Source organism: Hoplias malabaricus, chromosome 12 (genome assembly GCF_029633855.1).
Source record: "Hoplias malabaricus isolate fHopMal1 chromosome 12, fHopMal1.hap1, whole genome shotgun sequence".
Taxonomy (NCBI): Eukaryota; Metazoa; Chordata; class Actinopteri; order Characiformes; family Erythrinidae; genus Hoplias; species Hoplias malabaricus.
The window spans coordinates 8,728,754-8,753,846 of NC_089811.1; the positions used below are offsets into that span (position 1 = coordinate 8,728,754).

General features: G+C 41.3%; 4 protein-coding genes across 5 annotated transcripts; 1 reads left to right on the forward strand and 3 right to left on the reverse strand.

Annotated features, from left to right (window-relative positions):
• Nucleotides 1–19: 19 nt before the first annotated feature.
• serpine3 (serpin peptidase inhibitor, clade E (nexin, plasminogen activator inhibitor type 1), member 3) lies at nt 20–8,103 on the reverse strand. The gene is made up of 10 exons (XM_066641359.1): nt 8,007–8,103; nt 4,239–4,504; nt 3,018–3,290; nt 2,664–2,885; nt 2,250–2,459; nt 1,809–2,007; nt 1,396–1,496; nt 1,127–1,213; nt 495–578; nt 20–154 (listed from the first exon to the last, which is right to left on the reverse strand). Exons 3-10 carry the CDS (start codon nt 3,265–3,267, stop codon nt 102–104), a joined length of 1,206 nt encoding a protein of 401 aa, XP_066497456.1. The 5' UTR covers nt 3,268–3,290; nt 4,239–4,504; nt 8,007–8,103; the 3' UTR covers nt 20–101.
• A 475-nt stretch (nt 8,104–8,578) lies between these two features.
• Nucleotides 8,579–17,612, forward strand: plbd2 (phospholipase B domain containing 2). The gene is made up of 12 exons (XM_066686643.1): nt 8,579–8,920; nt 9,280–9,373; nt 10,773–10,931; nt 12,687–12,784; nt 12,973–13,187; nt 14,076–14,170; nt 14,246–14,406; nt 14,530–14,625; nt 14,991–15,062; nt 15,275–15,427; nt 15,637–15,799; nt 16,509–17,612. Exons 1-12 carry the CDS (start codon nt 8,727–8,729, stop codon nt 16,677–16,679), a joined length of 1,671 nt encoding a protein of 556 aa, XP_066542740.1. The 5' UTR covers nt 8,579–8,726; the 3' UTR covers nt 16,680–17,612.
• A 1,252-nt stretch (nt 17,613–18,864) lies between these two features.
• cldn10c (claudin 10c) lies at nt 18,865–21,093 on the reverse strand. Its single transcript, XM_066640987.1, has 5 exons — nt 20,801–21,093; nt 20,392–20,553; nt 20,217–20,298; nt 19,992–20,099; nt 18,865–19,739 (listed from the first exon to the last, which is right to left on the reverse strand). Exons 1-5 carry the CDS (start codon nt 21,030–21,032, stop codon nt 19,481–19,483), a joined length of 843 nt encoding a protein of 280 aa, XP_066497084.1. The 5' UTR covers nt 21,033–21,093; the 3' UTR covers nt 18,865–19,480.
• A 1,231-nt stretch (nt 21,094–22,324) lies between these two features.
• cldn10l2 (claudin 10-like 2) lies at nt 22,325–24,991 on the reverse strand. 2 transcript variants are annotated; one of them, XM_066686664.1, is made up of 5 exons: nt 24,586–24,990; nt 23,680–23,841; nt 23,343–23,433; nt 22,841–22,948; nt 22,325–22,708 (listed from the first exon to the last, which is right to left on the reverse strand). In XM_066686664.1, the coding sequence occupies exons 1-5, from the start codon at nt 24,869–24,871 to the stop codon at nt 22,516–22,518; spliced, it is 840 nt and encodes a 279-aa protein (XP_066542761.1). In that variant the 5' UTR covers nt 24,872–24,990; the 3' UTR covers nt 22,325–22,515. The 2 variants fall into 2 exon arrangements, with proteins under 2 accessions (XP_066542761.1, XP_066542762.1); XM_066686665.1 differs by lacking the exon at nt 23,680–23,841 and having other exon boundaries at nt 24,586–24,991.
• Nucleotides 24,992–25,093: the final 102 nt, after the last annotated feature.

Genomic DNA, 25,093 nt, shown 5'->3' on the forward strand with positions numbered 1-25,093 from the left:
CTCCCGTCTCCCACAAGGAAGGTGGGGTGGGGGACTTTGAGATTGTGTGGAGATCTGTGTTTGCATTTTATTGTAATTTTATGACTCAATTTTTCCTCTTCTCAATGTCCCTGTTGTGCTGGATTCATCACTCTGCCCATAAACAGCACTGAGCCTACAGGACACAAGACACAAACAGAACCTGAGTTGTGTAAGTTAACAGCATGACATACATTCTTTAGGAGCTAATATAGATTTTATAGGATTTTGCATCAAATACACTCTCTCCGTAAGTCTTGAATTGTACTATTTAAGTCAGTGTAACCTTTACAAGTTGCAAATAATCTTTCAAATGTTTTTATAAGAAGCTGTATACAGCAGATCATATTTGGTTTTAAAATCATTAATTCAATAATTATGATACCAACCTAGGGTTAGCACTGGGTGAGCTGTTCCTTTGATTAAATAAACAAGATGTTTCCTTTAAAAATTAAAGTGATATGGGTTTATTTTACCTCTGTTTATGTGGCGTAAGATGAAGAGGAATGGACGGTCCGCTTTGAAAATAGGAGCCCTGGACCTCTTCAGTAGCACCATCGCTAAAAGGTGGAAAACAAATTAATGTCAGATTCTGTGAATAAATAAATAAATATTATTTACATTTGCGTTATCAAGTTGAGGCAGATTTTTTAGGTGGTTCATGAATTTTCATTAAATATTTTTGCCATAATTCTCTACACACTCAAAGAAATTGTAAAACAAAATCTAATAAAACTTGATTTGAATTTCCTGAAGGAATACATATGGTGCTTATAAAGAGCTGGGAAATATTTGCTTGGATGTAGCTAACTCTGGCTGTTGGTTGCTAGGGTATTGTTAAGTGGTTGCTAAGCTGTTACTAGGTAGTTGCTATGATAACCAAAGTGTAAGCTAAGGTATTGCTAAGTATTTTCTGTCTTATTCCATAGTGGCTAAGGTGTTGCTATGCATTGATCAGCGGCTGTCCCAGGTGGTTGCTAAGGTGTTGATGCAAATATTATGGAAGTAAACAATGTGATCATTAGCATGGACAATCATGCTGCAGGTCAAACCTAAAAGCTTTTGGATTGGCTCCTGATTTTCTATCGGTTAAATACCTGTCCTTTACCTGTAGCTGCAGCTGCTCTTGTACCATCCTCTGTCACCTCCATGCTCGCTTCATGGAAAGCCTCAGAAATATAGAGACCATCTGTGTCTAAAGAGAAGAGCCAAAAAATGTCAACGACCTACACCAAGATGTTTGTAAATTAGGTAATTTTTAGGAAATACTCAGCAGCTTTTGTTATACAGGGCAATGTCTGTCTTGTTGATATTTTGAGGTATAGACATGTACAGACATTTAGATCAAAGTAATAATTTCTATAAAATGATTTTGACCTGATATCCCGCTGAAATTTGCAGCTGAGGGATTGAAAGCGTCAGAGATCCCGAGAGACTGGAGAACAGGCTTCAGGTCGACACGAGTGTGCATCTTAAACCTGAAACACATGGCCACGTCACTCCAGCAAGCTTCAAGATTCAAGAATCTTTACCAAAATCACCACAGCAGTACAAAAACGAATACGAAGATTTTTTTCTTATTCAAGAAGACTTTGTGCCCCTGTGCACAAAGTTTGGTTCAGAATAAATAATGGAATAAGCAATAAGGCCTAACCACAGCTCTACACAACTCTTGTATTAAAGTGAGGACCACAAGCCAGGACTTATTGACCAACAATTTCCCCTGGGTGTCTTCGTTATTTATTTATTTTTTTTTGTTTAGGTCCTGCCACTGACTTAACTCTTTTTACCTGGGGAGGAAAACATCCATTTTTTTGCGTCGTAGTCCAGTATCCCAGAGTGCCACTGCATGTCCAGTGAGCTGGGACTCCAGCTGAGAAAGTGGTGTCTTCCTGTCACTGGGCAAAATTACCAGTAAACTGAGGGAGCGATCCAGGTATGGTAGCTCCAGAATGGTGTAGCGATGATCTGATGGCAAACGGAACTGACCTGAGGAGACAACAGAAGAAAAGGAACCGGTTTGCTTTTAGCAAATCATAATAAAAACATTTTTCTTCCAGGGTCATGAAAAGATTTTAGTACATTCACTTGTTTATAGTCAGCATTAGTTCAGAATATACCAGTCTTGCATATATATATTTTAAGGTGGTAAAAAAGTGAAATATCTGATGTCTTGTTTCATGTTTATTTTTCCTTTATCCTGAGTACAGATGCTCCACTTTCTCACTCACCAAAGTTGACCTCCGTGGACTGGTACATCATTGGCACTTTAACTGTGCGTCCATCAGACAGAGTGAAGGGCAGGTTCTGCGTCTCAGAGAACAGAAACTGTTTCTGCCAAGCACCCTGGAACACCACTGAACTCAGGAGGGCCATGTGAGGAGCAGAAGACCCCCATGAAACCCCCTCTCCAGGGTCTCCAGAAACTACCTCGTCCAGATCTGCTGGAGGAACCGAAGAGCAATGAGTTGTGTCCTCAGAGGTGCTACTATAGAATAATGTATAGCCATTTTTATAGCATTTTTTTTTATCTGACCCAAACCACATAATTTTCTTTTCAGATTTCATTAAAAAATCCATATCCAATTCACATGAACTGAAACTGGGATAAAGATTGAAGATCACTCAACAGGACCCAGACTCACCTTTGTCTGCTGCCCCCTGCTGGAGCTGAGTGTTATTGATTTGGCTGAAGTTCACAGACTGCAGGCTGCTGTTATACCACCCCAGGGCATGCTGGGTGAAGGCAGGGAGAAGCTTGATCCCGCTCTGGATGAACAGGGTGTTGATGAACTGAAGCCTAATGCCCTGAGTAGAATTACTCAGGTTCCTCTGAGGCTGGGACATGGCCTCCTGGACATGAGCGTCTGAGAGGAGAGCAGATAATTATCATTCAAATGTGACACAACAATCTGGGCTTTCTGCAGTTTGCTTCAGGTTCAATAATGTCTTAAATGTTTTTACTGAAGAAAAACGATACATAGGAGTCCTTTGCTCACCGTTGATGTCATAGCCCAATGTCCCCTGCAGTTGTGCCAGTGTGTGGCCCCTGGCCCCCAGCTGCAGGAGCCTCAGGCTCTGCGAGACGCTGACGGGACTCATGATGAGGTTGGAGTTGTTCTCTGTCTCAGTGAGTGTCTGGAAGAGTCTGAGGCTGAACTCAGTGTCCAGCTCTGTGAGGCCATTCCCTCGGCTTCTCTCCACCAGCCCCAGAGCAAGTAGGATGCAGCTCACGGACACACACCACATCGCCACGTTCAGTACAATGGTCACTGTGTAAAACATTTTATCCTCAGAAAGGCCCAGAATAAACACACAAACTCCATTATAGTGCTGAGTACAGTGATGTAAATTTCTTAACCTCAAGTGTGCTTCAAAAAGAAAGCCTGGCCATTATATCATATAACAAGCTGATACGTAAAACAGGTTATTTGTAGAAATAAAAATACAAATAAACACCTGGATTCAGTCTAATGGCACGTTTTCACTGCATGGTACCTGCTCTGGGTTCTAGTCACATTTATCCAATACCACAACTCAGATGTAGTGGGTGTCGTCTCAAAACCCAGTCTCTAACGGGAACAGCGGTGGTAACATTAAGCGTTGTTTACTCATCGTGTATTGGCGTGTTGTTGTTGTTGTTGTTGTTGTTGTTGTTGTTTGGGACTGAACACAGCTCCGTCATCAGTTCAGACAGATCAGTAAAGTTTGTTCCTTCCTTGTTGCAGTGTCCAGCTCTCACTGGATTCTTTTGTCGGCCACTCATCCAAGGAGCGCTTGAACCTCTTCAAAAAACTTCAAAAAACACAGCGTAATTTTGCGTAAGATGGAGAGTTAGTGCTGGTCGTCTGCGTTGCGTGGCGTAGAGTGACAACTCTTGCTGGACAATCAGAGCTCTGCAAGGTTTACACACCACGGTTTGGACCCTACTCGGCTCACTCTGAACCATGAGAGAACAGAAACTAAAAAACAACCCGCTTCCAGAACCAGGACTAAATTTAGAGTAGAGTCAAGTTGAGTAGGTACCATGCAGTGGAAAATGTCATAATTCCTGAAAAAGGGTCCTTGAGGCTGAGAGTTGTCCCCCAGTGACCCCAGCCAGTCTTTAGTACCACCACAGTTTAAAATCTATAAGTCTCCTTAACAGTTAAGTTTACAGGAAACGACAAAAGCCTTCTTTAAATTCAATGTATTCACCAGCTGTTAAGTGAGGATCTTACCTGCACAGAGCCTCTCATGAGGTGCATCTGCGGAGAAAAGACCTTCAGACCTCCAGGTGTGTGGCTTAAGTTTTATACACACCTCCACACTTCCACACACTCCACACACTTCACAGCTCCTCACTTCTGCACTCCACTGCTCCAGAACTCCAGTCCTTCACTGATCCACACACTCCTCCACACACTCGACTGATGTAGGCTCAGTCATGAGACGGAGTTCTGTGTCTGAGGTGGTGACGTCCGTACCACTCCGCCTCCTACCGGCTCTGAGAGGAGACAGGCAGAGAGAGGCATAACACACTCCAGTAAATCCCCAGTGGACCCCCCCACCACCCTCGGCTCGGGCGTACGCAAATGAGGGAGAGTTCCTTTGTTACACAAGCCGTCTTTTCTGTGGATGGGGCCATCAGAGGAATGTGACCCCAGCTCATCGCCAGTTTGCTGCTTCAGCATTCCTCTGTGTGCCACTCTGCTGTAATTGGTGTCTTATTTCCATATTTGATCTCACATCATGACGCACAACTGTTCCTTTCCGTGAATTATGGGAATATTACATAGGTTTCATTCATTATGAGGAGACTTGGCAAAAACATATCCAAAATTACTACTAGTCTAACACTAATCCCTACTTTTAAAGAATTAGCCCTACATAGCTATTGCTAACAAGCAAGAAACATTATCCACAAGTCTAGTTAGCTAATTTACATTAGTTAACTCATTAACTTGTTAATATTAAATAGCTAATTAGACTTATGGATAATTGTTAGGAATAGCTGTTATCCTCTAGAGTGGCTAGCTAACATTAGCCATAGCCTCTTTTCACACTGGACATAGCAGGGTTGAGATGGAAATTGAGTCTTTTGTTTTGGGTCATTTTACACATAGAGTGAATGAAGTTTGGACATCATCCCATTCAATGTTTTTTTTTCTACATTGAAAATGAATATGGAAGACATTAAAACTATGAACACATATGGAATATATATTATACATAAAATATATTATGTAGTAAACAAAAAGGTGCTAAACCAGAAAATGTTTTATACTTTAGATTCTTAATAGTAGCCTCCCATTGCTTTGATGACAGCTTTGCACACTCTGTGTTCTGAAGAATCTGTGTTCTGATATATTCATGTATGTACATATGTATGTATGTGTGTATGGGCGGCACGGTGGCACAGCAGGTAGTGTCGCAGTCACACAGCTCCAGGGGCCTGGAGGTTGTGGGTTCGATTCCCTCTCTGGGTGACTGTCTGTGAGGAGTTGGTGTGTTCTCCCTGTGTCCGTGTGGGTTTCCTCCGGGTGCTCTGGTTTCCTCCCACAGTCCAAAAACACATGTTGGTAGGTGGATTGATGACTAAAAAGTGTGTGTCTGTGTTGCCCTATGAAGGCCCCCTCCAGGGTGTATTCCTGCCTTGCGCCCAATGATTCCAGGTTTCCAAATAAACACTTTGCTTTGACTTTATCTTTTCATCATATCTTTATCATGACATCTTTAAATGATGGAATTTTAACCGTTTAACATTCATGTGGTTTCCCGTCTTTAAAGCTGAAGTTGTCAACTGGAATTCCGCTCACAAGCTCTGAAAGGACTAGACGACACATTCCCCCATGATGAACCAAGGACTGTGAGGCAGAAGGTTTTGGCCACTCTGAGTGTTTGGATGGTGGCCATCAGTGGACATATTAATGAGTTGTCCATCGTTAATGGAGATAGCACATTCCTTCCTAGTCTTCCTTTCAAAGAAGCTGGAACTGAGGACTTGACGGGAAGGCGAGTGGTCATGGTGGGCTGGTCAGGAACAACATCTCTTTCATCTTCGGCTCAAGGCTGAGCTTTCAAACACTTTCACTTTGATACAGAAATGAGGACCGCCCATAAATGAAGGCTGTCTCAGTCTTAGAAGTCGACACATCACCTGGGTAGATGCCTGTTGTGCTGTTTTGGTTTTGGCCTATAGAAACTAATCCAGTCTCAGCGCTGCAGAAACCTCACTATGTAGCTTTTGGAGCCAGGCAGGAAACCAAGCCTCCTCCCTCAGGACAGTGCAGTGAAGTGAATTAAGCTTTGTTAAACTGCTTATGTTGTTTAAATTGTCGTGCAAATGTGTGTGTCCCTGCCTTGCTCTTATTGATTCCAAGCAGACACTTGACTCACTGCGACCTTGATTGGGATGAAGAAGTTACAGAAAAATAAAAATAAATAAATAGTTCTATGTAATTCATATTGTTGAGGTGTAAAGAGTAATGGTGTGAACCCTGCTTATGTCTCCTGATTGTAATATGTGAAAATAAAGTCATGCAAAATGCTGGAAAAATGTGATCATTATCAGGTGTTTTGGTGTTCACCACTCACCACTGCTGTAAACAGAATTTCTTCTGTATGTATTTCAAGAATGGAGCATTTCCAAAACCAAAAGCCACGTCCATCACTTTATTTACATCTGTGCAACTTAACTATTAGGAAATCTAAACAAAGTGGAGTTTCTCTTTAAGTGTAATGTAGTAGGATCTGAGTGGAGAGCTCTCCCCCCTCGCCCTATTTATCTGGACGCTGGCTGGATAAGCGGCTCTGGAGAGGGCTGGAGGGCGGCAGAGCGAGAGCCGGTGTCGCCGGACTGATGTGCCAGGTACGCTGCTGCTGGATTAGAGCAAAGACGTCCTGGCACTGAAAGAAAGGCAAGAGGCGAAAGCCACACCCATTCAGTGTTTGAGTGTGTTTGTGTTTATGCGTGTAGGGGGTAACATAAGGTTTATCATTTCCGTTTTTATTATTACACATTGAGAATAGGAGTTTAATATCCAATGGAATTGTAATTAATTTTAAACACCTACTAAGTGTTTACATTAAATTAGTTAAAATGTAAGATACAGCTATAGATATGGGCCTTGTACTTCAGGCCAGATTTGTTAAACCAGATGTGCATTAATGGCGAAGAAGGCTCAATATTAATCTATTACACATTTCCATGGTCCAGGGGCTGGATTCCCCAAGCTTTGTGGAGATTAATAGAGACGGCCTCCCTAATGGCCTTGACCCTCTTAACTTGTGAGGTGCTTGTAGGACCCCTGTAGTCTCTGTTCTCCCTATGAGAACCACAATGATTTCGAAGCTGTAACTTTAAGCTCAAATACTACCTAGTATTGCTTTAAAAATTAAAAAATAAAATTAGCTGTTGCCGTTAGCCACTTTCAGCTGAAAACAGCATAAAAGAGTTGACCCCTAAAACGTTTTTACAAAACCTACAACAGTCCAGCTGGGTAGCAGAAAGCTTCCATGGGATAAATGTTGGACTAACATTGGGATGTCTTCTAAATTCTGGAGGTGGACCCAAAGATAACCCACTGTGGGCCTGTGTGGACTGAGAATATAAAGAGATAAAATAAGAAGAAAACTTTATTGGGACTTTTAATATAAAATGCAGCTCAGAATGATAAAATATTATATAATAATATTATTAATATATATATATATATAATATTATTATTATTATTATATATAATAAGTGTGAACAGTATAACAATCAATGTAGTGCTATAAAAGAAAATACATTATTAAAAATCGTTCAAAGTTATTGTAAAACAAACAAACAAAAAAGAAACAATTACAATAAGATTAAAGAAAGATTAAATTAAGTATTAAAATTAAATAAGTGTTAAAAATGTTTATTTAATTAAAATATAAAAAAATAAAAAATAAATCTATAAAATATAGAGAGTAATAAAAAAGACAAGTCATAAAATAAATAAAGTAAAAAGGTTACTAACCTTCCTCAGGGAAATGCTAATTTAAATTTGCTGAAAAAATGTACATTCTTTTTTTAAGGCTCTTTTTGAAGGGGTTAGGAGATTTAATGTCTTTGAGCTCCTCGGGAAGAGAAATATGTATCAAACTAGGGTGACCACGGACATGCCCGTTCACAAACTAGTCCCGCTCTCCCCTACTCCGATTGGTTCGCTTGAGTGAGAAGGGGGCGTGGTGAAGTAGCCTAAAATCTTCTGATTGGACGGTCTGACTGTAGAACTACCGTTATTGGTCGATAACCTTCTCTGTAAACATTTAATTGGTCAGTCTGCACGTCAGTAGTCGTCCACCCCCCCCCACCCACCCCCAGCTGTAGAACACTTTCTAATTGACAATTGAGCTTAATTTATCAGACTAACTCATGTTCTGAAGGATAACCAGAAAGTCAGCGTTTTCTTTTATTGGAAAACACACTTTAGGCTTAATTTATCCGGCTAATTAGGAAATGCTGTATATTGTGGAACGCCCCCTGAGCCTTATGAGATAGATAACTAAAGCCCAAAACCGAAGACTGTCCAATAGGAATGACCCTCGGTTCTTTTGCTATTGGACACGCGTGAGTTAACGCTTAAGTTATCTGGCTAAACTAAGACACTGATTAAAGTTCACAATGACTAAGGCGGCCGTGACTCTCACGTGACTGTGTCTCAGAAGTGCAGTCACATGATAAAGGAAGCACAAAGATGGCTGTGCTCGCGGTACCGGACAGGATGCGCGCGCTGGTCGCTGTGGTGTGTTTATGGTGGCTTTGCCCCGCAAGCGCTCAGCTCCGCTCCGTAATACTGAACCGAGACACCGGGGGTCTGTCTGTAACCGAGGGGCTGCACCGAGACTTCGTGGCCTTCGCCAGATTCACCGACCGCATCAACGTAACTGGGTAGGCTTGGTTCTCTAAGGACTTTTATGTAGAACATTAGTGTTCTCTTATCCTGTCTAGAACAAAACCTAGTCCTCTGAAATCTCTCTGTGAATGCTGTAGAAATTTTTATAACAGCTCAGTTGCGTTTAGCCCTACAGATGTTTACAGAGGCATTAGGGAACGTCTAGGAGGCTTCTTTGGGGGTGATTTAAAATAGATATAGTTTCACTGTAAAGTGCTTTTTTAATACTTGAAAAATGACCTGATTAAGACTTGGTATCTCATGAAATGTATATACTCTTCTACTGTATCTTATGACTGTGACTGAAATGTATCCTATGAACATGTAACAACCTGAGGTCTGTTCCTCTCTGCAGCTGGTCGTATCTGGAGGTTGTAACTAATGGAAGTTACAATGATACCTTGCAGGCTTACGCTGCTGGACTCGCTGAGGCAAATGTCACTACACAGGTATTTGACCATAGTCTTTTCCTCAGTTTTACGTGATGTGAAACTACTAAGGACCCATTCTAACCAAGCCATTTATGAGAAGCATAGCTCGGAAGAGACTAATGAAGTACTGTTGTATTCTGTAGCGGGTGTCATACCCATATAAGGACTTTCAGGTTTCATACAAAAAGAAATCCTTTCAAACCCTGATCAGATTTGTAGCTGGAGCCTCTGTGAGATCATTAAAAAGTTTAAATATCGGTTTGTTTTTCTACTTGCAGACAAACACTGAACTGAAGTTAAGCAGGGTTTGGGTTGGTGCTCAGATTGGAGAGCTCACAGGAAATCTTGGGTGGCTGCAAAAGAAAAGCCTTAAAAGCATAGTTCACAATTGTAATCAAAAACACTTTTTATAAAATTCAGAATATGTTTCCTCTCCATTTGCTGCTCTCCCGTTGATTTGCGCTGGAAACCTGTCTAATGTGTTTTTACGACACCCCAGTGTCTGTAAACGAGTAAAACAAGTTTCTCAGTCAGACATGCTAGGCTTCCTCTCTCTCTGCTCACGGCAGAGAAACAGCAAAGTGAGAGACCTCCAAATGTTGAAAATCATGAAAAATGAGGAGGCTATTACTCTATTCCGGCTCAGTAAGTGGGTAATATTGATTTATCTTTGTTTTTTCAGATTACTTGGATAGGAACCCACTCTAAATTCCAGAGAGCGCTAACTGCGTGAACGTAAACACAGAGCGAAAGTGCTACAAAACTAAACAGCTCGAGTTCAAATGAGTTTCTGTGGCTATTCTAACAGTGAATAAAATCCTAGACAAGTTACATTTCAGCCATGTATGAACAACAATCGTTTTTTTTTTCCTCAGACACACAGTTCCACCTTAAGAGCTTCTGAATGTAAACAAACCAAAGAGAACGGCAGTTCCCCAGAATGATGGGCATTCCCTTTATGTGGCCAAAAGAGGGCACTCCCCCGTCGTCTGTGTTGGTCCTAATGTCTCAGTGCATTGACAGGGACACTGTACTAAATTAACTTCGCTGTCATTCGGATAAAACATAAAACTGAGGTCATTAAAGACCCCTGGGAATTTCCTAGAACAGAGCCAGGGGCGACCTCAGCCAGTGGATCTCCTTCTCATGGGCCTCCTGCTGAGTACAGATTCAGGCGTCTGAGCTTTCTCTCAGCATCCCACTCAAGATCCCACTGTAGATCACGTGAGGAGAGATTCGGTGTTACAAGATTCTTGGACCTTCTCTTATTTTCAGACACACACATTCACTGCTACCAGCGCTAAGACTTGTCCTTGAGTGTATTTATTATTTTTAATATTGTCATTCTTGTTGCACGTCTAACGCACTGGGTGGGCACCTGTACATTCACAAGCCTTTGTGTGTGTTTGATTTCTAGCTGATCTATAAACACTGGATCAACACGCTGGTGGGATACTGTGGTCCGTTTAAGTATGACGCAGGCTACTGCAGCCGTCTGAAGGAATACATCACCAGCAACCTGCAATGGGTGGCACAGCAAATAGAGGAAAACCCTGACTGTCCGTACTGGCACCAGGTAATGATTTACTCCCATAATTACTTTACATTTTCTGTCTCTGTGGTTGTTATTCAGATGTTTTTGTTCATATTTAGTGATATTCACAGGCGCTATATTAAAATGTTAACTGTGAAGTGATGTGTGATGCTATCAACATTAATGCGTTAACACCTGATTAGTCTAGAAACTTTAATTCATTCATTCATTCATTCATTATCCAGTTCAGGGTCGCGGTGGGTCCAGAGCCTACCTGGAATCATTGGGCACAAGGCAGGAAAACACCCTGGTGGGGACGCCAGTCCTTCACAGGGAAACACACACACTCACACATTCACTAACACACACTCACACCTACGGACACTTGTCGCAAATCCACCTACCAACGTGTGTTTTTGGACTGTGGGACGAAACTGGAGCACCCAGAGGAAACCCACGCAGACACAGGGAGAACACACCACACTCCTCACAGACAGTCACCCAGAGGAAACCCACGCAGACACAGGGAGAACACACCACACTCCTCACAGGCAGTCACCCGGAGGAAACCCACGCAGACACAGGGAGAACACACCACACTCCTCACAGACAGTCACCCAGAGGAAACCCACGCAGACACAGAGAGAACACACCACACTCCTCAGACAGTCACCCAGAGGAAACCCACACAGACACAGGGAGAAAACACCACACTCCTCAGACAGTCACCCGCAGCAGGAATCGAACCCACCGCCTCCAGGTCACTGGAGCCGTGTGACTGCGACACTACCTGCTACACCACAGTGCCGCCCAACTTAAATTCATTAATTTTTTTTTTCGCAAACTAATAAATTTGGCCACACGTTCCTCAAATAGCTCACTCCTTTTCCTTTTACAAAGTCTAGTGGCTAGTGGTTGTAAACATAGCGTCACTACCGTTGAGTTTGTGGTAGATTACATTATGTTTATGCTGAAATATCGATTAAATTTCTTTCTTGCACACACACCTATGTGCACACACATACACACACACACACACACATGCATGCGTGCGCACAAACAGCATCTGTGAGCAGTGCGTGTTTAAACCCACGCATTTCTCTTCCAGTTAAAGCCTAATATGGAGGTGTTTTATTAAAGCTGATAACATTTTCTCAAAAACATTTTCTGAAACATTTTCTCAAAAAATATAAATTCAAATAACAAATTTAAGTATTATAATAAAGGAAAAAGGACTGTTTCCTCTAATCAGTTTTTCATGCATATCACTCCATGTTTTATGTGTCTTCTAAAAAACACAAGGAAATGGTATCATTTTAACTTATGATTAATCATGAATAATCACAGAATATCATTGTGATTAACTCAATTAAATTGTGATAGTGATAACACATTATTGATCCCTAAGGAAAGAGCTGAGGTGACAGAAATCGAAGATCACTCTCCACATTGGGTTTTGTTATTTTTGGTTCAGAAATGCAGATTTTGTTTTGAACAGTTTAAAATTTGTGGATATATGAATTATGCTTCCCTCTTACTCAACAGCAGGGCCTGAGTTTGTGTGAACTGTTGAAGATGCGCTGTTAAAGATGTTCCCAGAAAGGCCAGAGAAATCCTAGTGGCCCAGTAGTGCTAATTACAGTGGGAAGATGATGTGAAATTAATTCAGATACAGGGAAAATGTATTCCTCAGACAGCACAGGAGAAAAGAGCTTGTGTAGCATCTTCTTGTTAGCTGGTTTGGACACCCAGCTTAGACATGTACTGAGGTCCTGACTGGTGCCTGGTCTCCTTCAGGTCCACTTGTCCCTGCTGCAGCTGAAGGGTTTGGAAGATGGTTACAATGGAGAGGTGCAGCTTCCTACAAGGCTCACGTTGAACCCTTTAGGTTTTCTGTGAGTTGTTTATTCTCTCTCTCTCTCTCTCTCTCTCTCTCTCTCTCTCTCTCTCTCTCTCTCTCTCTCTCTCTACCGAATGCTTGTTTAAATATATTAAGAAGCATCTAGTTATTTGTATGGGTGTTGTATAATGAAGTTTGCTGTGCTTTAAGATGCTCACTGTTTTTGTTATTATTTTGACTCAGACTTTTCCAGATGGGTGGAGACTTGGAGGATTTGGAATCCGCTCTGAACAAATCCAGCCAATCACGAGCCCTGGGCTCTGGCTCCTGCTCTGCTTTAATCAAACTGCTGCCAGAAAACAAGGAGCTGCTGGTGGCACACGACACGTGGAACAACTACCAGTCGATGCTGAGGATCATGAAGAAGTACACCTTCTCATTCCAGGTTTCTGCCAAAGGTAACTGTCTTCATCTCACCATCCTCCTCCACGAGTTACTGTGGGTTTGGGTTCCAGTCATGGGAATATGAGGGGAAATGAGAAGACCCAACAATACATGCCAGGATGATAAATTATATGAAGCAAATTCCATTATTGGACGAAATCTGCAGCCCTACGTTGAAAGCCACCGGGACAGAGCAGTGTACACAAGATTAAGTGAACACAGCAGATTAACCCATATGTATCTAGTAAAGGGTAGCAGCCGCGTATTGTGTAACATGCAATCTCAGCTTACGATAAAACATTGAATGTTGGACTGTATTGATTTTGGTCATGAGACGCAACAGATCCCAGTCTATAACAGAATAATTCAACAATACAAAAGCAACAGTGCTCCTAAAATTCCTATCAGTAAAAAAACTTAAGTGCATATGACGAATGTAAATAGATGGCAGTCTGAATGTCCCTAAAATAAAACTGTATTAGTTAATTAATAGCATCTTACTACCTTTCTTGTCGTTCTACGGGCAGATATGCCATTAAATACATACTAACTAACTAACTAACTAACTGTAGATCACGTGAGGAGAGATTCAGGGTAAAGCAAGTTGGCACATGTTTTATCTTTAAATATTTAAATCAGCCATTTAAATCCCTTTTATATCCATTTCTGTTCGTATCAGCTGCAGTGTATCAGAGAGAGTGCCGGTGTCTGTAAATATCGCAGGGAACTTCTAAATCTGAGAAACATTGAGCTGCAGACATTTTTCAGTCTATATATAAATCCAGCCAGTGGTGCTCAGTTATTCTGTCCCAAAGAGATATCCAAAACGTTTTCAAGATGTTTCTTCTTTGCTGCAAAGGTCTCGGCTGACCCAAACCCATCACTGACCACTGTTTTTGCAGATAAGACTCTTATTCCTGGAGGAACTCAGGCTTTTTCCTCGTATCCTGGCTCCATCTTTTCAGGAGACGATTTCTACATCCTCAGCTCTGGACTGGTGAGATGCTATCATTGTTTACATACAAACAGAGACGTAATGAATGTATGTTGACTGTTTGTTGCCCCTTCTCAGGTTACGATGGAAACCACCATCGGTAACAGCAACCCTGACCTGTGGAAGTTTGTACAGCCGCAGGGGGCAGTGATGGAGTGGCTGAGGAACATTGTGGCCAACAGACTTGCTCAAACTGGCAAAGAGTGGGCAGACATTTTCAGCAAATACAACAGTGGAACGTAAGACACTGTGGGGGTTTGGGGGGGGCGGGGTGGATGTCTGTAGTCTTCCATACCTCATCCACAACTGACCAGTCAGCATCAAGCTGAAGGTTTACTGTGTTTTTGTTTGTTTTGCTGAAGGTACAACAACCAGTGGATGATTGTGGATTATAAGAACTTCATCCCGGGCCAAGCCGGCGTCAAGGAAGGACTGTTTACTGTTCTCGAACAAATACCGTATGTAATACTGTAAATATGGTATTTGTTGTTTTAATTTGGCTGCGTAAACAACAATATGTAATAAATATATATTCAGATTTATTTTGAAGATTACCAAATACTTTACTGGAAAGAAAGACATGTAGGTAATGTTTACATGACTGTCATTAAATAAATAAATAAAAAGAACAACAGTGTCATTGAAACACTGAATAACATTCCTTGAGGTGCAGTTCCTAAACATGAGCGAGTATGTGGGTGAGAGTGTGAGTTACACTCCATTTCCATCAGGAATTTTGCGTCAAAGAAGTTTAATTTCTGATTATTAATGAATCAGTTCATTTTAACTGCTTTATCCTGAGTCCTGTTTGCCTCTGTTCCAGGGGGATGATCCAGGTGGCAGATAAAACTCAAGAGCTCTACACGACCAGCTACTGGGCCAGCTACAACATCCCGTAAGAGAGCAAGAGCTCATCACAAAAACAACAGGAATACTTTATCTGTAATCTGGTTTAGCTGTTTGCTGTGGTCAGAATCTGACCACTGATGAATAAAATAACAAGCTTCTGATAAACTACTCACTCACATTTTAATAAAATGCTCCACATGGGGGCACTGTCCTGGGCTTCACCTCACTGACACCATGCTCTTGTTTGTTAATTTTTAGTTATTTTGAGGACATCTTTAATGCGAGTGGGTGTCAGGATTTGGTGAAGAAGTATGGCTCCTGGTTCTCCTACAGCGAGAGCCCCAGAGCCCAGATCTTCCGCAGGAACCAAACCCGGGTCATGGATCTGGATTCTATGGTTAAACTAATGAGGTGTGAACTCTCCCAACTCGCCCAAAATCTTGGGAAAAATGTGATTTTCTTACAGCCCTGTTGTTCATAACATCAGAGGTATGTTTTCTTAAGTGTTATTACTGCTTAGGGCAGGACAGGGCTTTATGCCTCTTCACAGGTCCTGTGTCTTGTCTTAAGTTTGTTTGCTGTTTGTCTTTGATTTCCTCCTGTCTTTCTCCTCTGTGCAGGTACAACGACTTCAAGAATGATCCACTATCAAAATGCGATGGCTGCAATCCACCTCAAAATGGAGAGAACACCATCTCTGCTCGCTCCGATCTGAACCCAGAAAACGGCACCTACCCTTTCGGAGCACTGAAACAGCGATCTCATGGAGGGACAGATATGAAGGTACATAACGCTACAAACTAGTGGGGGAATTGGAACAACATCTGCAGTAAGGAAATATTACGTGTAAAACGAGTTTCAAACATTCTCTGTTGTTTAATTTTTTTTACTGTTGCTTAGCAATTAAAAATTAAAATTTTATTGTCATTTTATTCAACTAATAATAACCTTAAAATGAAGTAGTGTGAAAATTTACTGGGCGCTGCATTCGTTATGAGCTCCATCAGGAAAAACAGCTGCAGAAGCATGTGATGGATTTGTCCTGTTCTTGGGGATAATATTGTATCCAAAAGTATGTGTGACTTTGGGTTTAGACGATTTAAAAAGAGGGATTTCAGTGTTGGAGATCGGGAACGCAGTGCATTAATACATAGTTTTTAGGCTATTTTTTTGTTGAATAAAATGATAATTGTAATTTTTAATACGACACAATGTCACCATAAAATGACGAGTGGGAGAATGTTTGAATTTTAAATAACAATTATACATTACACACATGCTATTTGAACCCCTAATATATACAGTTTATCCCATAATTCCCAGCTAAACATGTTCTGAAAAAGGTCCCATCTTCAGATTTGGATTCCTAATGATGCCCCAGCCATCCGTGTCTGGGAGAAATGTTTAATTTAACAGAATTGGCTTTTAGCGTTCCATGACAAGTGTCGAGCTCCAGTTATTTTTCTCTTGCTTTCTCTGTCTCTGTGTGTAGATGACCTCCTATGGCATGTTCAAAAGCTACGAGTTGCTGGCAGTCAGTGGCCCCGTGTGGGAGCAGGTTCCTGTGTTTGAGTGGAGCTCCTCTCCGTTCAGAGACTTGTTGCACATTGGTCATCCAGACCGCTGGGACTTCCCCACTGTGCACATCAAATGGTCAGACTAAAGCTTCAGGTGGACGACTTCAGGTTCATGAACACCTGGTGTGTGTGTGTGTGTGTATTTTTGCTGTGCTCACATTCACTGGTTTTTATACCACTGTGTAATATACAGCTGTATAGGCCATAGGTATACAGCCACCATAAGACCACCGCTGACCAGATGTTTCCTGTGATTGTTTACCTTAGGTTTTTCCCACCTCATTTATGGCCAGTTTCTGACCCCAGAGAAGCTCTTGTTGAGATTTTAGCAGTATTAGTAATTATATTATCAGTATTTTATGATTAATGTTCTCATCCAAGCATGTTCAGCTGAAATAATTAAAGCTGGATTGTGTGACACTGAGGTGATTTTAAAACCAAAGCAATGAATACACACACACACACACACAAAATGGTCCACCAAATTCAGGTGGTGCTATGATGGACTCTTTCCATTGATGAATATGGACATCAGCAAATGAAAAATGGAGCTTAAACAACTCCAAATATATAATTTCAGCGTAAATAAATCACATTAATCAATTGCCACCAAAGCTGAAAATATTTTAAATGCATTAATTGAAATTTTAGAACTGAAATATCACAGCATTATTAATTCAGTCCTGTTTTGCTGCTTCCAGACCTTGCAAATATAAATCACTGTGGATTATAGAAAGGGAAGATTTTAAAGGGCATAGATTTGCACAACTTTGTGTAACAGGGTGTAAGGTCAGTGTGTTTTTTAAAAAGTTTCCTCACCCTATAATAATACTCATGTTTAGAAACTACATCACAATGAGGGACTATTCAGTTCTCACACACTCATACACTTGGGTTTTTATTTGGTGCACACATATTGACTCTGTTTTCCACATCTTGTTTTTCCCCTGAGTGCTGTGTTTTCTTTTTTTTTTTTTAATAAAAACCTTTAATTCAATTTTGTTTTTATTTTTTAATGATCAGGTTTTTTTTTTTTTTTTTTTTTTTTTTTACAAATAAAATTGTAACAAAAGTGACTCCAGTGTTAAACATTTCTTGTGTTTGACCATTAAAGCATAAACTAATTCTCAAATTAAAGAGAGCAAATCTGCTTGGTAAATATTTTTAATGATTCAACATTTCTTGCCTAGTGTTTTCAAAACTCCATAAATCGTACTGTGTCTATAAGGAGATTTTCAGGGTACTGTTACAAAAAACAGTTAGCTAGATATCTTAAGCCCAGAGCTGAGGCTTGTCCAATAGGAGTATATCTGACCAAAAAAAAATCCTGAAACAACCCACTGCTCTCATTCATTCATTATCAGTATCACTGGAGGGGTTTCCAGTCCCTTTTGGACCATGGGAGGAAACCGGAGCACCTGGAGGAAACCCACACAGACACAGGGAGAACACAGCAAACTCCTCAGACTTGAACCCACAATCTCCAGGTCCCTGGAGCTGTGTGACTGCGACACTACCTGCTGCGCCACCATGCCACCTCTACTACTCAGTTAATACTGTATTATTTAAGAGGAATTCTGTGTCTGACAACACTTTAATCAATTGCACATATAGATTTGAATTATTGAGTTGAGAATACCTTGTATTTCAAATAGCTTTTTAATAGATGTCATCCTGATTGTGCATTCAAATTGATAAAGAGCATTCTGTTGTTGAGGCTGTGGCTATTAACACCATATTCGTTCATTCATTCATTTTCTGTAACCGCTTATCCAATTCAGGGTCGCAGTGGGTCCAGAGCCTACCTGGAAGCATTGGGCGCAAGGCAGGAATACACCCTGGAGGGGGCGCCAGTCCTTCACAGGGCAACACAGACGCACACAAATTCACTCACACACTCAAACCTACGGACACTTTTGAGTCGCCAATCCACCTACCAACGTGTGTTTTTGGACTGTGGGAGGAACCCGGAGCACCTGGAGGAAACCCACGCGGACACGGGGAGAACACACCAACTCCTCACAGATAGTCACCCGGAGCAGGAATCGAACCCACAACCTCCAGGCCCCTGGAGCTGTGTGACTGCGACACTACCTGCTGCGCCACCGTGCCTCTAACACCATATAATCATATTATATTTATAGTTTTCTGAATCATTCTGTGGCAGCATAGTGGCGCAGCAGGTAGTGTTGCAGTCTCACAGCTCCAGGGTCCTGGGGTTGTGGGTTTGAGCCCCTCCGGGTGCTCCGGTTTCCTCCCATGGTCCAAAAAAACACATTGGTAGGTGGATTGGCAACTCAAGTGTCCGTAGGTGTGAGTGAGTGTGTGTCACCCTGCAAGGAATTGCCGCCCCCTCTATGGCGCCTCGATGTTCCCGCCTTGCGATCAATGATACCAGGTAGGCTCCGGACCCACAGTGACCCTGAACTGGATAAGTGGTTACAGACAATGAATAAAAATGAATGTGTCATTCTGCCCCCAGAGGCAGGACGTGGGACTGCAAGGATATTTCACATAAGTCACGAAATCAATTTCCAACGATGATACAAAGACCATCTGAATTTACAAGTGTAGCAATTTACTTTGTAATTTAACATTTCCAAGCTGTTGAGTTTAGTAAAGGCTGTCTGCCTTAGCACAGTGATATCCAATGGCGACATCTGTTAGTGTTCTCCTCCAAGTGTGTTCAGTCAAAGTAACAGAACTGGGAGAGACTGATGTGTCTAATGAGCTCCAGTGACGTTTTTTAAGAAGCAGTTTCAAAATATCTAGTGAAGCGTCTCACAGAGGACTCACAAAATGGCCACAAGGATTTGGTTTTTATTATTAAAGTTACAAATTTGAGTGTCCACTGTTCGAGAAGAGTGTGTGGTGATGGAGGAATATTCTAAACATACTCGCCCTTGCTGTAGGCTTTAGATAGGGGTATATCAGAACTCTCAGGCTTCTCTGGCAGTGGTGTCTCTGCTAGAAGTGGGGTCTTTGCAAGAGGTGGGGTTTCTGCTAGAAGAGGTGTCTTTTCTAGAGGATTTGTCTCTTCCAGAGGTGTTGCTTTTGGTAAAGGTGAAGGAGTTTGATGTTTCTTTGACTCCAGGCCAGAGGGCGGCGCTAAGTACACAGAGTACATTGATCTCTCCTCATTCAGCCTGAAATTAGAGAATTGTTTTTGGTAAACTTTGAGCCTGTCTCTGAGTTAAACATTTTTAGTTTAGTGTTGTGTAAATAAACATACAGTGTTACAGAGACTAAAACAAGCAGTTTAATTCTTAACTTCATGTGAGTTTCACTTTATAGAACATATTGAAAATAAATAATTACGGACTTAAATATTGTTTGCTATTTTTTGGATGACAACAAAGCCTTACTGCAGCTTTAATATAGATTATCAGGTGTTATACCTGGACTGGCAGCCCTCATTTCCAGCCAAGATGCTGTATACCAGCCCCCCAACAAAGAGAAGGCTGGAGCCTCCCCACCCGATGTACAGAGCTGCACCCAACTCATACCTGACCAGCCAAACACAAACATAGTATAATCAACACAACTGTACCGCCAGTACAGTTTTCTAAGTGAAGTATAAATTACACACAGAGTCTGCCTTGGTAACCAGAAGAGCTGCTTACTTTTGTAATGGGAATGTGGGATCCAGGAACTCTGAGATGACTTTATATCCATACCAGCTGTACGCAAACATACTGCAAAACCCTGGAGGAGAGACAGACCCGTCCATATCCAGCACAGATCACAAACAACACAACATTAATCAGCCTTCACTAAGGCTCAGTGTGGAAGAGTCACCTGATAACAGGTAGTTCATCCCTGCACTGAAGGTGATCCTGGCATTAGTGATGTCAGAGCCACCGAGTTTGGTGCATTTCATCCCAATCAGGGCCAGAACAGCTCCGAAAAATCCCAGGATGATGGAGGTGAAGATCAGAGCTCGGCACAAGTGGATGTACACTGTTCAACAGCAGTGAAGCAGAGACCTGGAGTCAATTTCTTAATATTGGCACAAGTATGTCTCAACACAATTTGAAATTGCACTGAAATTTTGACACCCAGAAAAATTATCAAAATTGAATCCCCCCAACCCAAACCAGTTGCAAAGCCCAGGTCAAACCCAGTGTTCAACCCAATGTTATGTTGATAAAAGGTGCTGTACACACTGACAAACCCCTTTACAATAGGCAAAGTATAAATGTCTTACACTCCAGAGACAGTAAAGAGGGAAAGTCCTTGCAGTCGGTCATCCCAGTCGAGTCGGACACGCAGTACTTCCAGAGGTTCGAATACAAGTGAGGGCTGGTCAAGACCGCAGTGCCCACTTCAGAATACGCCCAGTACTCAATCAGCATTGTGGAACAAACCAGGATCCATCCACACACACAGCCCACAAAACATCCTATCTCTGTGTACATGATAACGACTCTGGATTTCATGACTATTTTGTTTTACAGAAGTCCTGTCTTGGAGCAGAAATGAAAGCGTTTGGCTCGTTCCTCTGGCAGAATCAATTGTGTACGGTCATGGCATCCGCTGTTTGTGCTTTCAAGGTGAGCACAACGCTCAGGTTTGTTTACAGTCGACATATTGGCCATGCAACACCAGAATGACCTCACTCTTGTGTAGCTGAAGTCATGTTTGGGAAGGTTTCCTCATTGGGTTTTGGCTGATGACTGTTGGCAGATGGTCTTCAATTTCACAAACGTTACAGGATCCTTCAGTTGCATTACAGTGAAAAAGAACCGGGAGATTGGCTATACCTCTGTTTAAGACACCAGGCTTCATTTGTTTTGGCTGTAGGTTTGGGATCATTGTCTTGCAGCTCATGATTCTCTCACCACCACCATACTGTGGGTGTTCTTAGGATCATTTTCAAAACCTTTCTTTCACAAAACATGACAAGCTAAATTATATCTCCAGCACTCTCGTGATACACTGCTCCACAACCATACACTGGGAGGCTTTATAGGTCTCTAGAAAACTCTTGGTCTTGGGCATGGTGACCTTAGGCTCATGTGAAATAGAATTAATTAAGAATAAGGTGTGTCTGCAAATACTTGGCTAAACCCCATTTTAGGTGTTATGTTTTTTTTATTTATATATACTTATTTTATATTTATTTATATTGATATTTATTTATATAATGAAAAAATAAATTGCGTAATGTATTTTCATTCATTTATCTTAAAATATTATTCTTTAAGCAGATCCAGTGTGGTCCAGTTTCCAGTTTTGTTGTTATGAACACAAACACTGATAATGATATCAATAGCAGTAAGATTTTTTCTCACTGACCTAGATTTCTGAACACCAGAGAGTGGACAGTAATATTTCCATTGCTTTACATGGGTGTGTCTTTCACAATGAGGACATTCAATGTTTATCACTCACTGTATCCATTAAGCCATTTTTACATCTTTAAAGACCTTGTCACTTGTGTCACATTAACACCGTCCCCAGTTCCTCCAAATGGGCCAATGGGCCATACCTGAAACTCATCCATTTACACATTCCACACCCTATAAACCCTCCCCTCTCCCTTCAGATGGATGAGAAACATCTTCTGTGCCCACAGCAAAATTGCCCAGAACCTTCAGACTTCCAGTGAGTATAGGGTTTCACTGGAAGATATTTTATGAACATTTGACAATGACTGGACCAATAGAAAATCTCATTAGAGAGAACAGAACTACTGTTACATCAAATCAGCATTTATTTTGTATTGAGATAGTTTATATTTCTTCAAGAAAATGTCAGAATTTTGTTGTGAAAGCGTTGACCTGAATATTACCTCAAAACCAAGACATTACTCTGTAAATACAGTGTGATGAAAAAGTCCATGAGCAGGATTACAGAGCAAAGAGATTACATTTCTGCATTAATATTTACAATATTTAATACACAGAATTTTCCAAAAGTTCAAACAAACACATCCCTGTCAGACATCTCTGAAGAAATTCTGGACACTGCGCTGCTTAATGAACTTAAGTGTCTAGGGAGACTGGAGTGAATCGATGGTGTGTAGTCTCTGTTGTACTGTATTTTACTTTGGTTCAGTGGAAGGTTTGTCCTGTTGGTCATGGGCTTTGTAGGAATGGGAGTGTCTTCCTCTCTACAAAAGAGAACAAAGAAGAAGGCATTTCACTTTGTGCATTTTTTAAAAATAAGTCTGCAGACATGATTACAGTACTGTCTGTGAAATTCAATGGTATTTATTAAGTTTATAATGAAATGTGTTATTTACCTTTTAGGAACAATAATTCTGTAGACTGTTACAAAGTACAAAACAGAGCCCAGGACTATGCAAAAGCTTCCTGCAAAACCAAGGTATATTGGAGGCCCTATTTGATACCTAAAAGAATAATCAATATAAAAAATGTACATGGGCTCATCCTCATCATCATCATCATCATCATCATCATCATCATCATCATTATCTTTATTTTTGTAGCAGTTTTTCCTATATAGAATGACCTTAATGAGTTTTAGAGAAGTTATTTAAAATAAAACTATAAAATATAAAAGGATTTTAATTAATATAAACACAATTATAAATATACAGTAGATCTGACCATGTGTTGAGCTGCTAGGGAGCAATGTGGTATTGCTTTCTCTAATTAATTTATTTGCATGCTGCTGTAAAGCCATAGTTAAACAAATTAAATGTTTCTGAATGAGAATGTATTAAAGATTTTCAAATATATTTACAACAATAACCAAAAATCAATTGTTCTAAGGTTCAGTACCTCAGTAGGGCTCCTCTTGCAGACAGTCGTACAAACGCTGCTCTTCCCAACCTGCTCGTGTATAAACAATAACCCGCAGCACATGCCGCACCTTGAGGAGAAAACATGAAATCATGTGAATAATTTAAAAACAAATAACACAGAAAATACATAAAAGGGGGTCCCCAAGTGGTGCGGAGGTAAGTGTTGGCCCTGACATCAGGAGATCAATGGTTTGAACCCTGGCCTTATCTCCCTGCACTTATCACATGGAGAAAAGAAGGTGGAAGGAAACGTGTAAAAAACATTTAACTATAACACTGAAAAAAGTTTTTGTTTGAGAGTATGATACACATACCTCCGATGAAATGAAAAATGCATCCCGTCAGTAATATTATATCATTAGTCCTCTCCCTCCCTCCGAGGTATGTGCACTCCATCCCGATGAAGCAGAATAGAGCAGCAAAGAGACCCAGAGCCATTCCAAACAGAACCAGACCCCTCACTGCCCGGATATACCCTGTTTACAAAAGAACACAGTGACAGAATGATGTCACTGGTTTGTGTCTATCTCCATTTAACTGCACTGAAGAGAATCAACCAGGACCGGAGCTTCTGTAATCACTTCATACTGATCAGGATCACGGTTGGTCCAGATCCCTCCCAGAATCACTGGGCACAAGGCAGAAACACACCCTGGACAGTTTCACACACTCACCCAGTCCCTAATACAATTAAACATAGTCAGAAAATGATATCTATACAAATTACAGTCTGTGGACACACACTGTGATTAAGAAACTTTACAAATAACCCTTTGCTGTTCAGTTTGCTCTTACACAGCTTGTAAAACGGCATTGGAGCAGCTGCACAGGAGCCTGACTTAACCATGTCCAGTTCCAGGAGTCCACCAGAGATGTTTGGAAAACACTACTGCGTCTGGAGGAACTGACTCAGATCTTCCCAAAAGAACATTTTATTGCTCAAAGGTTACTCTGTAATGGCTTAGGAGACGTGTTTACAAACAAAATGAGACAAAAAAGGAGCCATAAGATATGTGAGAGATAAGGAAGAGAGTGGCGTTTAGTTCATCAGACAAATCTGAGCATTACAAAGACATTAAGAAGTAGAATGCTGCTATTGCAGCAGATCAGAATAAATTTCACAATCAATATCCTTCCTTTCACAGTAGATAACTACAGTCTGTTAAATCTCATGTCCGCACTAGTGTCCAACTGCTGAAAGCAGAGCTGGTGTGTGTTACCTCTCTCAGCTGTATTCGTGGGGTTTATGACCCACAGAACATCATATTCCTTGCAGTTGTCTACAGCTGTGGTGTCCGTGTAGCAGTCTTTCCACAAGCTGGAGTAGTACCAGGCCGCCTTGACGATCCAGGAGCCTCCTTGTCCTCCGATGTAGGTGTATCTCCAGTAGCCCATGGCCTGAGTGCAGACCACAAAGAACCAGCCCAGTGTGGATACCAGGAAGCCCAACACTTGTAGGACTCTTTTCTTCATCTTTACATCTCGTTTCTTCTTAACCTCAGGCATTTTGTTCAGCTTCTCCAGTGATGTTATGACTACAGACTGGATGTTTCAATCTCTCTTTCTCTCTCTCTCGCTCTCTCTCTCTCTCTCTCTCTCTCTCTCTCTCTCAGGATGGATGAGAATAACAGGTTTAAAACCGAGAGGTCGTGGCCTGCTGAAAACTGTGTTTATTAAACTCCTTTACGCGAAGTGAGAGAGGATGAGCATTGCTAGTGTTTTGTTGTC

Bases quoted from the DNA above. Each gene is read 5' to 3' on its own strand.
- plbd2 (XM_066686643.1), top strand. From the start codon at position 8,727: ATGGCTGTGCTCGCGGTACCGGACAGGATGCGCGCGCTGGTCGCTGTG. The intron at 10,932-12,686 runs GTAATGATTTAC...GGTCTCCTTCAG, and splicing joins ACTGTCCGTACTGGCACCAG to GTCCACTTGTCCCTGCTGCA. The intron at 15,063-15,274 runs GTAAGAGAGCAA...GTTAATTTTTAG, and splicing joins TGGGCCAGCTACAACATCCC to TTATTTTGAGGACATCTTTA.
- cldn10c (XM_066640987.1), bottom strand. From the start codon at position 21,032: ATGAAATCCAGAGTCGTTATCATGTACACAGAGATAGGATGTTTTGTG. The intron at 20,299-20,391 runs GTGACTCTTCCA...TCTCTCCTCCAG, and splicing joins GATGAACTACCTGTTATCAG to GGTTTTGCAGTATGTTTGCG. The intron at 19,740-19,991 runs GTATAACACCTG...CTCTAATTTCAG, and splicing joins AATGAGGGCTGCCAGTCCAG to GCTGAATGAGGAGAGATCAA.
- serpine3 (XM_066641359.1), bottom strand. From the start codon at position 3,267: ATGTGGTGTGTGTCCGTGAGCTGCATCCTACTTGCTCTGGGGCTGGTG. The intron at 2,008-2,249 runs GTGAGTGAGAAA...TTGTCTCCTCAG, and splicing joins GTCCACGGAGGTCAACTTTG to GTCAGTTCCGTTTGCCATCA. The intron at 1,497-1,808 runs GTAAAAAGAGTT...CATGTGTTTCAG, and splicing joins ATGGATGTTTTCCTCCCCAG to GTTTAAGATGCACACTCGTG.
- cldn10l2 (XM_066686664.1), bottom strand. From the start codon at position 24,871: ATGCCTGAGGTTAAGAAGAAACGAGATGTAAAGATGAAGAAAAGAGTC. The intron at 23,842-24,585 runs GTAACACACACC...TTTTGTAAACAG, and splicing joins CACGAATACAGCTGAGAGAG to GGTATATCCGGGCAGTGAGG. The intron at 22,709-22,840 runs GTAAATAACACA...TCTCTTTTGTAG, and splicing joins AGAATTATTGTTCCTAAAAG to AGAGGAAGACACTCCCATTC.